General features: G+C 39.8%; 1 protein-coding gene across 1 annotated transcript in view; it reads left to right on the top strand.

Annotated features, from left to right (window-relative positions):
- Window positions 1-2,209: 2,209 nt before the first annotated feature.
- The window catches only part of PPM1E (protein phosphatase, Mg2+/Mn2+ dependent 1E), a 213,393-nt gene continuing 201,484 nt past the window's right edge, over window positions 2,210-14,118 (top strand). The window contains exon 1 of the mRNA XM_042966061.1: window positions 2,210-2,946. Coding sequence (XP_042821995.1) covers window positions 2,489-2,946 — 458 coding nt within the window. The 5' untranslated portion in view covers window positions 2,210-2,488. The remainder of the gene's footprint in view (window positions 2,947-14,118) is intronic.

Here is a 14,118-nt window from a genome sequence, read left to right as displayed (position 1 = left end):
AAGTGTAGAAGAGGAACTGAAAAGGAAAGTAAAGCAATGCAAAATAATGACTAAAAAGACTTCTTGACAATGGTAAAGTCATCCTACACAGCTGCTCTGAGATCCCAGCACTGCTGTCAGCAACCTTCTGTCAAAGCTACTTTGTCCAATGAATGCAATAGGAACCATATTTGTGAAAGAATATCTTTATTAATATAAGCAAATACACCTTCATTTATAGTAATAAAGAGGTGTGGGCTTTTTCCTTTACTCTTAGTGGTAATGTTTCCCCAACATATAACACTTCCCTTTGATATGTGAGGTGAGTCATAAGTTAATGTCACAAATAAATGTCATCTAGATGAGGGAGGCAACTACATTACAAAGTAGGAAGGTGTAGCTTGATATGAATTGTTACAGTTGACAGCTATGTACTCTTGAACTAAATGACATCATGTCAAATTCTGAGATATTAAACAGTAGTTGGAATGTAAAGTTGTGGACATTTAGGTTTGCAGCCTTAAAAGTTTTGTCAATCTTTTCCAGACATTCTGAAAAGGAAATGAACAGGTGGATTGAAAACAAAGACAAATGAGGAGTTTAAAGGCTATCTTGGCATTTCATAGGAAAGTTGTCTATGCTGGTGATATTTTAAACAAAACACATATAAATACATTTACCTTGTCTGGAAACAGACTTATTTATTGGGTCTTTCCATTTACTTTTGAGACAAAAATAAATAGTTATAGAGGACTCATGTGCATTACCCACTGTACACTTTCTATCATGTATTATTTAATCTCAAACCAGCAGAAAGAATGGATGTCTATTTTACTATGATGCTATATTACATGATGCTATATTACATGATGCTATTACATGATGCCCGTACATTAGTGAGCTCAACCCACTTAATCTTAAAATAACAGTATCAGGTCAGGGATTTAGAATACAGTATTATATGAAAACAGTTGGCAGGGAGACTCCTTCTTCTGCCATTAATAACTGACTAGAAATGGTATTTCAGACCCAGTTTCAGTTACGGGGTAGATAATTTGTGAACATGTTTTTCAAAGTAGAGAAAGAATCACTGTGTTTTTGCTGAATTATATGTTGCCATGGACATGGCAGTATGCAGTAATGATGCTATCATCTATACAGCTGTATAACACAGCTTCTCCCTCCCTCACCCCCCTCAGTAAGGCTTGAAAATAATAGGTTTGCGTGTAGTTTGGTAAGAAAATTAGGATCATTTGAAGTCGTTTCAGTTTCAATCTAAGAAAGAAAGAGGCTCCAGGGATGGGGAAGAAGAGCAAAGACAATGTACAAAAAGTACATATTATGTAATAAAGTGTAATATGTATTATGCAGAGACTACAGAGGGGTTTCTTGGTATGCTGGAAAACTAATGGCTTTGCAGCAAAAAGACCTGGATTTTAGTCCTTGTTGTATCACTTGTGCGTGACCTTGACCAAAGTCACCATGTCTTTATGGCTTAATTTTCTCATCTGTAAAATGGAACTATAATGATAATGCTATCTTCTACCTTAGGTGCTATTGTAAGGATTAAAGGGATGAAAACGTGTAAACTATAAAGTCCTATAAAAATAAGGCTTTATAGACATATTGCAGTGTTGAATCTTCAGAAGCAAGGAAGAGTAAAGGAAAAGGTTCTAGAAGGTTTCGGAAGCTGACAAACTGGGTTCTAATTACAATGCCATGGCTGGTAGTTGTGAAACCTTGAAGCAAGTAAAGTACCTTATCTTGGTTCCTGTTTTTGAGAAATGAGGATAACACCACTTTCTTCATAGAATCAAGTGAGAGAATATCTGCAAAGCAACCTATCACTTGGTAGGTGTTTGATAACCCCCTCCCCCAAACTACTTATTAAGTTAATGTCATCAACAACAAAAGGTGTTAACACTGTAGTATCTTTCAACAGATACCTACGCCAAGGCAAGGCCGGGACAGATAAAAAAAACCTGAGGTAAATCTAATCCAAGTGGTAACCAACAGCTAGACTTGGAGATGTCTTAGTTCACTCTCATCCTCTTGAGGCTAGGGTATCCGTACAATAAAGACAGGCAGAGTTGGAGAGCGGTCGATTCGAGTGTCCTTTGGACTCCGCGGGCTCGACGGGAGGGACCCTGAAATTCTTAATTAGAGCCGGTTGCCATGGCGACAGTCTCTAGGCAGCGTGGGCTGAGCTCTCGGGAGGGCTGGAGGGTGGGCTGCCGCTGGACCCCGAGCGCGCGCCCGTCACCAACTTTCCCTACAGACCCGGGAGGGGGGCAGCGCGCTCCGCCCCCGCCCCCGGGCCGCGCACGTCCGCGCTCGGCGGCGCGCACGCCTGCGGGAGCCCTCTCCAGGCAACCTAGTGCTGATCGCTCGTGCCGGTGTGGCCGTTAACAGCCTTTGCGGGAGCCTGAGGCTCGAGAGCAGCCCCCTCCCCTTCCTCGACTCCCCCCCCCCCCCCACTTTCCCGGTCGGCCCCGGGGCATGAGTAGCGATGGCCGGCTGCAGCCCTGAGGAGAAAACTTACCGGCGCTTCCTGGAGCTATTCCTGGGCGAGTTTCGCGGACCGTGCGGCGGCGGCGAGCCTGAACCGGAACCCGAACCCGAGTTGGAGCCCGAGCCCGAACTGGTAGTGGCTGAAGCGGCCGAGGCTTCGGTCGAGGACCCCGGGGAGGAGGCGGCCGCCGTAGCCGCGACGGAGGAGGGGGAGCAAGAGCACCAGCAAGACCCCGAGCCCGAAGAGGAGGCGGTGGAGGAAGAGGCGGCGGCGGCAGCAGAGGGCGAGGAGGAGGAGGCGGCGGCAGCCCGGGGGCAGTCGGCCGTGCCACCGCCGCCGCCGCAGCCCCAGCTGCCGCCTCTGCCCCCGCTCCCGCGGCCGCTGTCGGAGCGCATCACCCGTGAGGAGGTGGAGGGCGAGAGCCTGGACCTGTGCCTGCAGCAGCTCTACAAATAGTTAAGTAGCGGGGCTTGGCTGGGGGTGGGCCCGCTGTCTCCGCCGCATCGGCCTCGACGCGGCTCTCTCGGCCCCTCAACTGCTCTCCTTTCCTCTCTTCACCCCCACTCCCGCGCCTCGCGCCGTTGGAATCGCCCCAGCTGCTCCGACTCGGGCGGTCTCTGCGAGCTGCCCACGCCCGCCTCGGCCTCCGCGCCTCCTGCCTGACCGGGGAGCCGCCCCCGGCGCCCTCCCGCCGGCCTCGGCCCCTTCTTCCCGCTGCACCTCGGCTGCCCACTTCTTGTTCCACTTCACAAGCCCCCTTTTCCTTCATGCTTCGGAAGGTCCTTTCTTCCCGTCTTATGAGCTCCCTATTCTTCCCGGCTCCCTTCCTCTTCTTGGGAGGTTTCCTCCCACCCGGGTCTGTCTTTTCCCAGTCTGAGTCCCTTGTTGTTTGGCGGCGGAGAGACGCGACTCTTTTCTAGGCTGAGCTGCGAGGTGCCTTCTGCGTAACCGCAAAAACGGTGATAATAATACCGGCCTTATAGCCACAGGAGAGACTGGGGTTGATTTTCCTTCAGGCGCTCAGCGTTGAAAGTGAAGCGGTGTTTAGATGGGCTTAATCCGCGGAAGCCGAGTGTTTTAAAGATTTTTGATAACTTGTAATTGAGGGAGGTGGGAAGGAATTGAGAGGGAAGGGTAAGCACATTTTTACCAGCGAATCTTCAGGTGAAAGACACAGAGTCATAATTCGTTAAAGTGGAAAAGTCAGGCTGGTTTGATAACATTGCAATTACGTGCAGTATTTTCAGTCCATTAAGTAAGTAGATGGGGTAGGGGAGAGAAAGCAGATGGCTTAGCTACACAGATGAAAGTCTAAAATAGAAAGGTCGAGGCTTTGCCTTTCATCCCAGTTCTGGTTTTTGTGGGCTTGAAATAGAAACGGTTTACAATTGCGTTTCTTTCTAAATGGAATTGTTCTGAAATAATGACAGAGGAGAATACTGACAAATCTCTGAAAACATTGGTAAACCTGAGAGTGTCTTGGCATTCTGCTGATAGTTGTGATGAAAGGTGTTATTCTGGCTCCCTAAAAGTTTACTGCTGCAAGATTCACTGCAATTAAATTCAAACTCACTTCTTGGATTTTCTCAAAAGCCTGACTTGAAAGAAGGGCCTGGAAAGTAAATGTCCGGTCTTCATCCAATCTAACAGACATCTGACCAAATCATTCTTCCTGTTAAAGCAGAAGTTTATCAATAGGGAAAAAGCATTTAATGTATGTGCTGTAGAAGTGGACTGTGTTGATGTCCTACACTTTATAAGCTATTTAAAATTTAATTTTAAAATACTATCCGGTTACCAAAGTAATAATGCTTTCTGGGAAATGTAAAAAATAAAATGGCGTGTAATACCACCACCAAGGATAAACAGTATTAACGTTTTAGAGTATTTCTTCCTAGTGTTTGAAAACTGTCATAGGAAAGGGCTTATGAAATGTCATTTTCAAACACTAAATAGACACTTGAAACTTCCTGCTTAAAATAAAATGGAAATGTTTACCAAAGTGGAGGAATTTATCTCAGCATCAGACTAATTTTATTTTGACAGCTCTTACCTTTACAAATGCAGTGACAGAATTAAAGAAACACAAACAGTAGAGAAGGTTCATTAAAAAGAGAGTCATTAATTTAGAACAACCATGAACATTTACCATTCAAGAAGATTTTGAAAAACTGAAATCTATATAAAGATGCTAAGTAAGATGGTAAGTAGATGTGTTTTTCCATATGGAAAGGAAGCAAGATTAATTTCAACATACATAAAACTAGAAAAAGTATTCAAATGCTAAAATGACCATTTGAGAACAGAAGTTTGGATTTGAAGTAACTAGCAAAGTTAGAAAATATTATTTCACCTTAAGTTAAAGATTTCATGATTTTTACTGTGTTTTGTGCAAAAGCTATTAACCTATTTTTACTCGGATATAAAATGGCTGGCTTGTTTATGTAAAGTATCTTCAAACTCCTTAACAGATTAAAAAAAGCAAAAAAATCTTCACGGTTTAAAAAACATACTTTTAAGTTAACACTTTTAATTTTTTTTTTTAATAAAAGAAAATCATATCAGTCACCAGAGTCAATACTGGAAGACACAGTAGAGGTAGATCATGTTTCTGTCTAAGCACTTTATTTTACAGTTGAGAAAAGTGGATCTGAACTAACAAATTATGTACAAATAGTTCTGACTTTTCTCAACATAAACTCTGAACTGCACAACTCTGCTTTACATATTTGAAATGATGGGTCCTCAAGTTTCCTAGGAAATATTTTGAAATGATTCTGATTAGAAATATGTTGAGAGGCGCCTGGGTGGCTCAGTTGGTTAAGCGTCCACCTTTAGGTCATGGTCTCCCAGTTGGTGAGATGGGGTCCGGAATTGGGCTCTGGGCTGACAATGCAGAGCCTGCTTGGGATTCTCTCCCTTTTTCCCTCTCTCTTTAAAATAAATAAATAAACTTAAAAAAGAAAGAAAGAAATAAAAAGATGTTGAAATTGCTTACTTGGGGAAAGTTATTATTTTTTTTTCCAAAATATTTTCTCAACCACCCACTCCTTATTTTGGGAATTCTTAATATGCTTTAAAAACTCTGTCATACTTGTCAAATGGTGCTAAAATTCTTAAATAGAGCTACCTGAACTATATATTCACCGATTTGATAGTTGGGACTAGTGTAAGAAGAAAATCACACTGCATTTAATACCAGTTGTTTTTGTTTTTTGTTTTTTAACGTTTATTCATTTTTGAGAGACAGAACGGAGTGTGAGCTGGGGAGGGGCGGAGAGAGAAGGAGACAATCCAAAGCAGGCTCTGAGCTGTCAGCACAGAGCTGGATGTGGGGCTCAAACTCACTGACTTCGAGATCATGACCTGAGCTGAAGTCCGACGCCCAACCGACTGAGCCACCTAGGTGCCCCTTTAATACCGGTTTTATAAGTCTGTCGTGTGTGTTTTCTGTCAGGATTTTATAACTATACAATATGTAGCTGCTAAACAGACTAAGCTTCTCTGAAGAAAAGAAGTAAAGGTGCTTATCTTCTCATTACTCTTTTATGTATAGACTGGTTGAAAGTAAAAAAAAAAACAAACATAGTGAATGTTTTTCTCAATATTTTGCTTCTCAAGAATTTTAGAATAGGAACAGCAGATATAGTTAAACATTCTTCATTTTGATAAAGTCAGGACTACCTTGAGATAAGCACTTATTTAGGTAAGTAAAGGATCAATGTTTAAATAAACAAAATATAGTTATAATTAGCAACTTAAAAGTTTTTCAAAGTAGTATTTGGGATGAAGTTTTTGCTTTCAAAATGGGAAATATATATTTAGATATCCTCTACTAGATAAAAACAACATGTAACATTTTGAAAGAATAAGAACAACAATTTGAAAATAGCAAAAGTCTCCTTGGATGGGAAAGACCTCTGTTGTGGGCTATTAAATACCTTTTTAAGGACCATTTAAACATTTTTTTCCAGTTTATTAAACTTTAAGAATCAATAATAAAAGCATGCGATATTTTAGAACTTTTACTGAGTTGATCTATTGTCATAAAAAATTCCAGTGATTTAGAACCTTTTTCTAATGACAATATTAGGGTTTCTGAGGTTAATGAGGGACTTGCTTTGAAAAGGTGGAAATGAGGATTATAGCTTTGAAATAGTTGGCAAATAAATAAATAAAAAGTTTACAACTGATCTTAGAGCAGATGTGAATATGAGGCTACATGTATAGGTTACATGGGTCAATACTGTGTATTTGTCTACACTATACTGGGGATAAATCTATTTGTTTTCATCCAGAAGAAGCACATGCTCTGAAGTCTTTACTAGAGGTATATGTCATTACATTTTTAGAGCAGTTGTTTCCTTATTTTTTATTTATTTTTATTTTTTTTTAATTTTTTTAACACTTTATTTATTTTTGAGACAGAGAGAGACAGCATGAACGGGGGAGGGTCAGAGAGAGAGGGAGACACAGAATCCGAAGCAGGCTCCAGGCTCTGAGCTGGCAGCACAGAGCCCGACGTGGGGCTCGAACTCACGGACCGTGAGATCATGACCTGAGCCGATGTCGGCCGCTTAACCGACTGAGCCACCTAGGTGCCCCTAGAGCAGTTGTTTCCTCAGTTACTCATTGGACTTCTTGATGGGGAAACATATTCCAGCACCCTGGCAAAGTTAAGCAGTTCCATATAGTAATGAGAGGTGCGAGGGCACTTTTAAAATAGCTTTGAAAAGAAAATCTTTGGTTATAGACACTAGTAATTCAGTTATATTGAATTATGTGAAACATTTAATGAGTTTCAGATAGTTCAGAAATTACTAAACTTTGTCTCACTTTTACATATATAAATAAAAAATAACTGCATGCAAGTTTTATAGTATCATTCATTTAAAACTACACCTTTTTTCTTATTAGTAAGTAATAAGTAGGGGTGCTTGGGGTGGCTCAGTTGGTTAAGCGTCCGACTCTTGATGTCTCTTCAGGTTGTGATCCCATGGTTGTGGGATTGAGCCCTGTGTTAGGCTCTGTGCTGACATCGCGGAGCCTGCTTGGGAATCTCTTCTCTGCTCTCTGCCCCTCCGTTACTCATTTGTGCTCTCTCTGGCTCAAAATAAGTAAATGAACATAAAAAAAAAAAAAAAGAAGTAATAAATGTTCACTATAAGAAGCAGAGAAAATTCACATTAGCAAGAAGAAGAAGAAAGATATCAAGCATTCATTGTTAACCATAGTTTTCAAGTTTTATTCCTGCCTCTCAGGCTGCTGCTTTTCTGTGAGCTTTTAGTACTCTGCCTATCCCTTGAATATTGATGTTTGGTCCTTAGCCTTTTCAACTCTGATGTCTTACTTGTTTGTAGTTGATACCAATTTCTCCCATGGCTTTGGTTATTTGATTCCCAACTCTGTTTCCATCTCTGCTTGGAAACAGCCCTACCTAGATATCCAAAAGGCTTCTCAAACTGTTCAGAACCTAATTCAATCTTCCAACTCCCTCTGTCTCCCTCAAAACAAACAAAACTAAAATCTGATTCTCTTTTTGGTGGGTCCATTTCTGATTTCTCTTTTTCTCACCCTTCACATTCAATAAATTTTGCCTTATAAACATCTCATAGATATGTCCCACTCCATTCCCATTGTCATTGTCATCTTTTGCCAATCTTCCTCTTCTCCAGTATATTCTCCCCAGTATAAGTGATTCCTCTAGAATCTAGATTATGTAGATTGTCTAATTGTCACCTACTGCTTAAACATTTTTATTCTTTTCTCAGCTAGCCAGACTGTGCAGTTAAAGGCACAGTACTCCAGACCACTAAGTCTGCCCAAGACTTCTGACCCCAGCTGCAAGGAGTTAGGGTTCAACTATAGAGTTAGATGGAAGAGACCACACAAGACCACCCTCACTTCTGACATCAACTGTAAGTTTAGGGATTTCTTAAAACCACCCCTAGATTTGGTCACCTACTGGAAAGACTCACAGAACTCCCTGAAGGCTATTGTACTAATGGATATTGTTCCGTATAGAGAAAAGTTACAAATTACAACCAGCCAGGGGCACCTGGCTGGCTTAGTCGGTGGAGCATTCAACTTTTGATCTCGGGATTGTAAATTTCAGCCCCGTGGTTGGGTGTAGAGATTGCTTAAAAATCTTTAAACAAAAAGCAAGGGGGTGCCTAGGTGGCTTAGTGGTTAAGCATCTGGCTCTTTTTAAAAAATGTTTATTTTTGAGAGAGAGAGAAAGACAGAGCCCGAGCAAGAGAGGGGCAGAGAGTGAGGGAGACACGGAATCCAAAGCAGGCTCCAGGTTCCAAGCTGTCAGCACTGAACCCAGGCAGGGCTCGAATTCACAAACTGTGAGATCATGACCTGGGTCCAAGTCAGACACTTAACCAGCTGAGCCACCCAGGCACCTCAAGCACCTGACTCTTGATTTCAGCTCAGGTCATGATCTCCTGGTTCGTGAGTTGAAGCCCTGCACCCAACTCTGCTGATGGTGTGGAGCCTGTTTGGAATTCTCCCTCTCTCTCCCTCTCTCTTTGACCCTCCCTCCCTCCCTCCTTCCCTGCCTCTCTCTCTCTCTCTCTCTCTCTCTCTCAAAAAAAAAAAAAAAAAAAAAAAACCCAGAAAACAAATTAGGACCAGCCAACAGAAGACATGCATGGACACAATCTAGGAGAGTTTCAAATGTGAAACTTCTGTTGTCTTCAGGGATGTGCTCCCCTCTCCAGGATTGATGTGGATAATAACACCTAGAGTATTCCAGCCCAAGAAGCTCACTCGAGCTTCAGCGTCCAGAGGTTTTTTGTTTTGTTTCATTTTTAAATTTTATTTAAGTAAATTCTGTACCCAGCGTGGGACTTCAATTCATGACCCCAAGTTCAACAGTCACACATTCTAAAAAAAACAAAAACGAAAACAAAAAACAACCTTCTTCCAACTGAGCCAGCCAGGGGCCCCGGTGTCCAGAGTTTTTATTGAGATCGATTGGTTGAACTGGAGGTCAGGCTGATACCATGTGGTCCCAGGGGCCCATCATAAATAATGAAGGCACTCCCATTACTCCAGAAATTCCAAAGTTTAGAGGTTACCTCCTGGGAGCCACAGACAAAGGCCAGACCTCTCTCTGGGCAAAGCCAAATTCTTTACTGTATACCTTCATTACTTATCTCTCCATTGCTCTTCAGGTAAAATTCAAAGAAGGCCTTATAATCTTATTCCATCAGCCTCATTTCTGAATCACTGTCTGCTGACTCCATCCCACCTCTACAGCTCTAGAAACTACGGCTATTTTAGACTACTAATATATTAGTTTGAACATGCCGTGTTTGGTCTTACCTCTGCACTTTTGCATATAACACAGTATTCCTTCTACCTAGAATACTATGCACCCCCACTACCACCCTTCCCAGTCCAATCTCTTACCCATTCTTTAGGTCTCCATTTAACAAACAGCTTATTCACCATCCCCACACTCATGAGTTAAGTGTCTCTTCCATGTGCCCCTCTAGAATACCCAGTGCCTTTTCCTGTTGTAGCACTTGTTTGATTCATTATTTTTTTTGTCAACAAATATGTGTTTTTTACTAGAGCAGTGGTTTTCAAAGTGAGGTGTACCCAAAACAATCCATTAGGGCAAAAGAAGAAAATATTGAAATCTATTTACTTGTATACAAAATGCAAGTGTAAGTACTGTTAATACTTGATGTGTTGATTTAGATGGGCAGTTCCGTGTGACAACTGATTTTATGTCAAGCATGGTAAATGAGGTATACTGATGAAATGCAAGTTTCACAGGTTAGAAGAATCAACACTGGCACCCTCCCTCCCATTTTTCAGAATGTTATGAAGTATTGCAGTTTACCTACACTGATTAAATGGATTTATTATATTTCCTGGTTTTAACAAAATTAACCCTCACAAAATGGATGTTTGGCTTTAAAAATACCTGCAAAATAAAATAAAAATTCCTGCAAAGAAATCATGGGTTTAATATAATATTTGTAAGTGTAAGAAACAACAAAACTCGATTGCCTGTGCTTCTCCCATACTTAGTTACATAAGATTTTTTTAAAAAAGAGAATATCCTATCTGATTAGAAATCAACAAGAATGGATTTATTAAGTAGATTATGTGAAATAATGAAATACAGGTTATTCAAAGAAATACCCAAATATTACTTGTGAGGGGTGCCTGGCTAGCTCAGTTGGTAGAGTATGTGACTCTTAACTTGAGGATCGTGAGTTCAAGCCCCACATTGGGCATGCAGCCTACTTTAAAAAAAAAAAATTACCTGTGAGAGTTGTGTGCAAATGTGCATGTGTGTATGTATGTAATTTATAAATATCTGTATACATATACAGATATTCCATATGTATACAGATATACCATATATATACATATATATTTACACACACATACATACACATACATGGTAGGGGAGAGAGAGAGCAAAAAGTATACACACATTGGGGAGGAGGTTCGTGGTGCTCCAAATATTTTGGTAGGGTGTCTGAGCAAGTGTTTGGAGCCATTTGCATTAGATTTATTAGCTACATGTTTGCCATCATATCCCTAGGTTAATATTGAGAGGGACATGTACAACACACAATAAATATTTGCTGATCCAGTGAATGAGCTGAGATTTTTAAAAAAGACAGTTCTGGGGTGCCTGGGTGGCTCAGTCGGTTGAGGGTCTGACTTCGACTCAGGTCATGATCTCACAGTTTGTGGGTTTGAGCCCTGTATTGGACTCTGCGCTGACAGCTCAGAGCCCGGAGCCTGCTTCAAATTCTGTTTCCTTCTCTCTCTGCCCTGTCCACCTGGCTCTCCGTCTCTCTCTCAAAAATAAACATTAAAAATAAAAATAAGTAAATTAAAAATAAAGATTTAAAAATTGTAGTTCTTACAATTTTAAACTGCTTTTTTAAAAACTTAGTAAAAATAAAAAACTTATTAAATTTTGAACTTTTAAGTGTATGGAAAATAAAATAATGCACTCATCACCCACCCTTAGCAATGATCAATTTGTGGCCAATCTTGTTTCATCCTAACCTCCAGACATCTCACCCCACCTCCCATTATATCCTATGTAACTTTAAAATGAACACTCAGTAATTTAATCACAATTCTATTGGACTTTTAGGTGTTAACCAATTTTTGGTTACTCATACTTTGAGCAAACTTTTAATTTTCTTAGTGTGTAGTTCTATTGTTGGGACTGTGTTAAAACATATTTACATATTTAAGACTTTTCATTCACAGTTTTAAAATGTCCTCTAACAAGGTTTTATTAGTTTACCCTCTAGCAGATATATGTTTAAAAAGAATATTTTTTGGGGCACCTGGATGGCTCAGTTGGTTAAGCGGCCAACTTGGGCTCAGGTCATGATCTTGTGGTTTGTGAGTTCAAGCCCTGCATCGGGCTCTGTGCTGACAGCTCAGAGCCTGGAGCCTGCTTCAGATTCTGTGTCTCCTCCTCTCTCTGCCCCTCCCATATTCATGCTCTGTCTCTGTCTCTCAATAATAAATAAACGTTAAAAAAAAATTAAAAAAAATAAAAAGATTTTTTTGTATTATGAAATATTTTAAATATTTACCAAATAGAATAATAAAGCAAATATCCATATACCCATTATTCAGTTTCAACAAATTGTCATAATTAGGATCATTTTAAAGAAATGAAACATTTCATATGGAATTGAAGATTTTGTTTTCACTCTCTTCTCTAAACCCATTTCCTTTTTCTCAAAGGTAATCTGAGGATTCTTGTAATGTATCCTTCTGTATTTTTATATTTTTACTACATATGAATTTGTACGGTCTCAATATATGCTGGGCTTTTAATTTGTTTTTGTTTTTATAAATAGCTATGTTGAGACTTTAAAAAAGATTTGTGTTGATACATAGAGATCTAGGTTTTTGTTTTTTTTTTCATTTTAGCTACTATATAGCATTCCATTGTCTGATTGTATTATGACTTATTTATCCAATCTATTGACAGACATTTGGGTTGTTTCTAATTTTTGCATATTATGCACTCTATTAGTTTAATAATAGCTACTGTAATGGGTAAATCCTAAAATCTCAAAAGCCTAACATAGTGTTAATTGCTTGCTCACAGAGTAACCCTCAATGGAGAAGAAAGGGCTGTGTTCTATAGAGTGATTAAGGGATTCAGGCTAATAGAGGGTATGTCACCTTCAACCTGTAGTTTCCAAGGTTGCTTTAGGCATCAACATCCATGCAGCAAGCAAGCATAAGAAGACTAGAGAATGGTGTTGGAAGTTTTTAGGAGCAGTCTTTAGAAAGGACAAAGGACATATATAATTCTTCTCACTTTTCAGTGAATAGAATGCAAGTCATGTTGGCACCACCCATGGCCCACATTTCACAGCAAACAGAACCGAGAACAACTCTACACCATGGAAAAAAGAACACAGAACTTTGATGGAGAGCTGGCATTCTCTGCCCTTCAGATAATTCTACAGTTTGGTCATGTCTCCTTGTGCATGTGTTTATAGATTTCTTGGGTATATATCTAAAAGTGGGATTGTCAGATTGAAGTTACTTACACTTTTACTTTGTTAGACATTGCCAGATTACTTTGTCCAACTTCATTGTATAAGAGGTTTGGTTTGTCAGTGTTCTAATATTTGAACTGCTCTACCAGTCAGCTAGTATTTTTACATAGCTGTATGCCAGTAATGTCACTGAACTATAATGGGAAGAGAATACTTCTAGTTGGCTGGAATTTTGGAAGAGGACACTCACCTAGAAGTCTAGACCAGTGCTATCCAAAAGGAGTATAATTGAACCACATATATAATTGAAAATTTGGTAACCACATTTTAAAAATTGAAAGACAGTTGAATTTAGTTTTAATAATTTAGTTAACCAAATACAGTATATCCAAATATCATATATCAAAACATATTACCATTTAAACATGTAATCAATATTAAAATACTATTTTTAATTTTAATTTTAAAAAATTATTTTAGAGACAGAGTGTGAGCAGGGGAGAGGGGTGCAGAGAGAGAGAGAGAGAGAGAGAGAGAGAGAGAGAATCTTAAGCAGGCTCCATGCTCAACATGGATCCCGAAGTGGAGCTTGATCCCATGACCCTGGGATCATGACCTGAACTGAAATCAAGAGTCAGACACTTAACTGACTGAGCCACCCAGGTGCCCAAAGACATTATAATTTTTTATACCGAGTTTTCAAAATCCTGTGTATCTTTTGCACTTATAGCACATCTGACTTTAGAATATCATACTTCAAATATTTAGGTATCATATCAGGCTAGTGACTGTATTGAATCACACGGGTTTCGTTAAATAACAAAACCTTTAATTCTATAACACGTATCTGACATTTAATTTCAAAGTCACATTTAAATGGGTTCTCCAGTCACCACCTACATCTTTATTCAGTTTTTGGAGGAATAGCAAGCTGAATTTATTTTTCTTAGATTTCTTTCTTGACAAGAGAATAATCTGATTTAGATTACTGAATTGTTAACTTCTCCTCACGGAGTATAGGGGGTGATAGTTTTCAGTTACTTTTCTGTTGTTGTGTAATGTGTTACCCAAACTTAGTGGCTTGAAACAATGCCTATTGTTTTCTTA

This window comes from Panthera tigris, chromosome E1 (assembly GCF_018350195.1).
Source record: "Panthera tigris isolate Pti1 chromosome E1, P.tigris_Pti1_mat1.1, whole genome shotgun sequence".
Lineage (NCBI taxonomy): Eukaryota > Metazoa > Chordata > Mammalia > Carnivora > Felidae > Panthera > Panthera tigris.
This window is presented reverse-complemented; position numbering and strand designations above follow the sequence as displayed.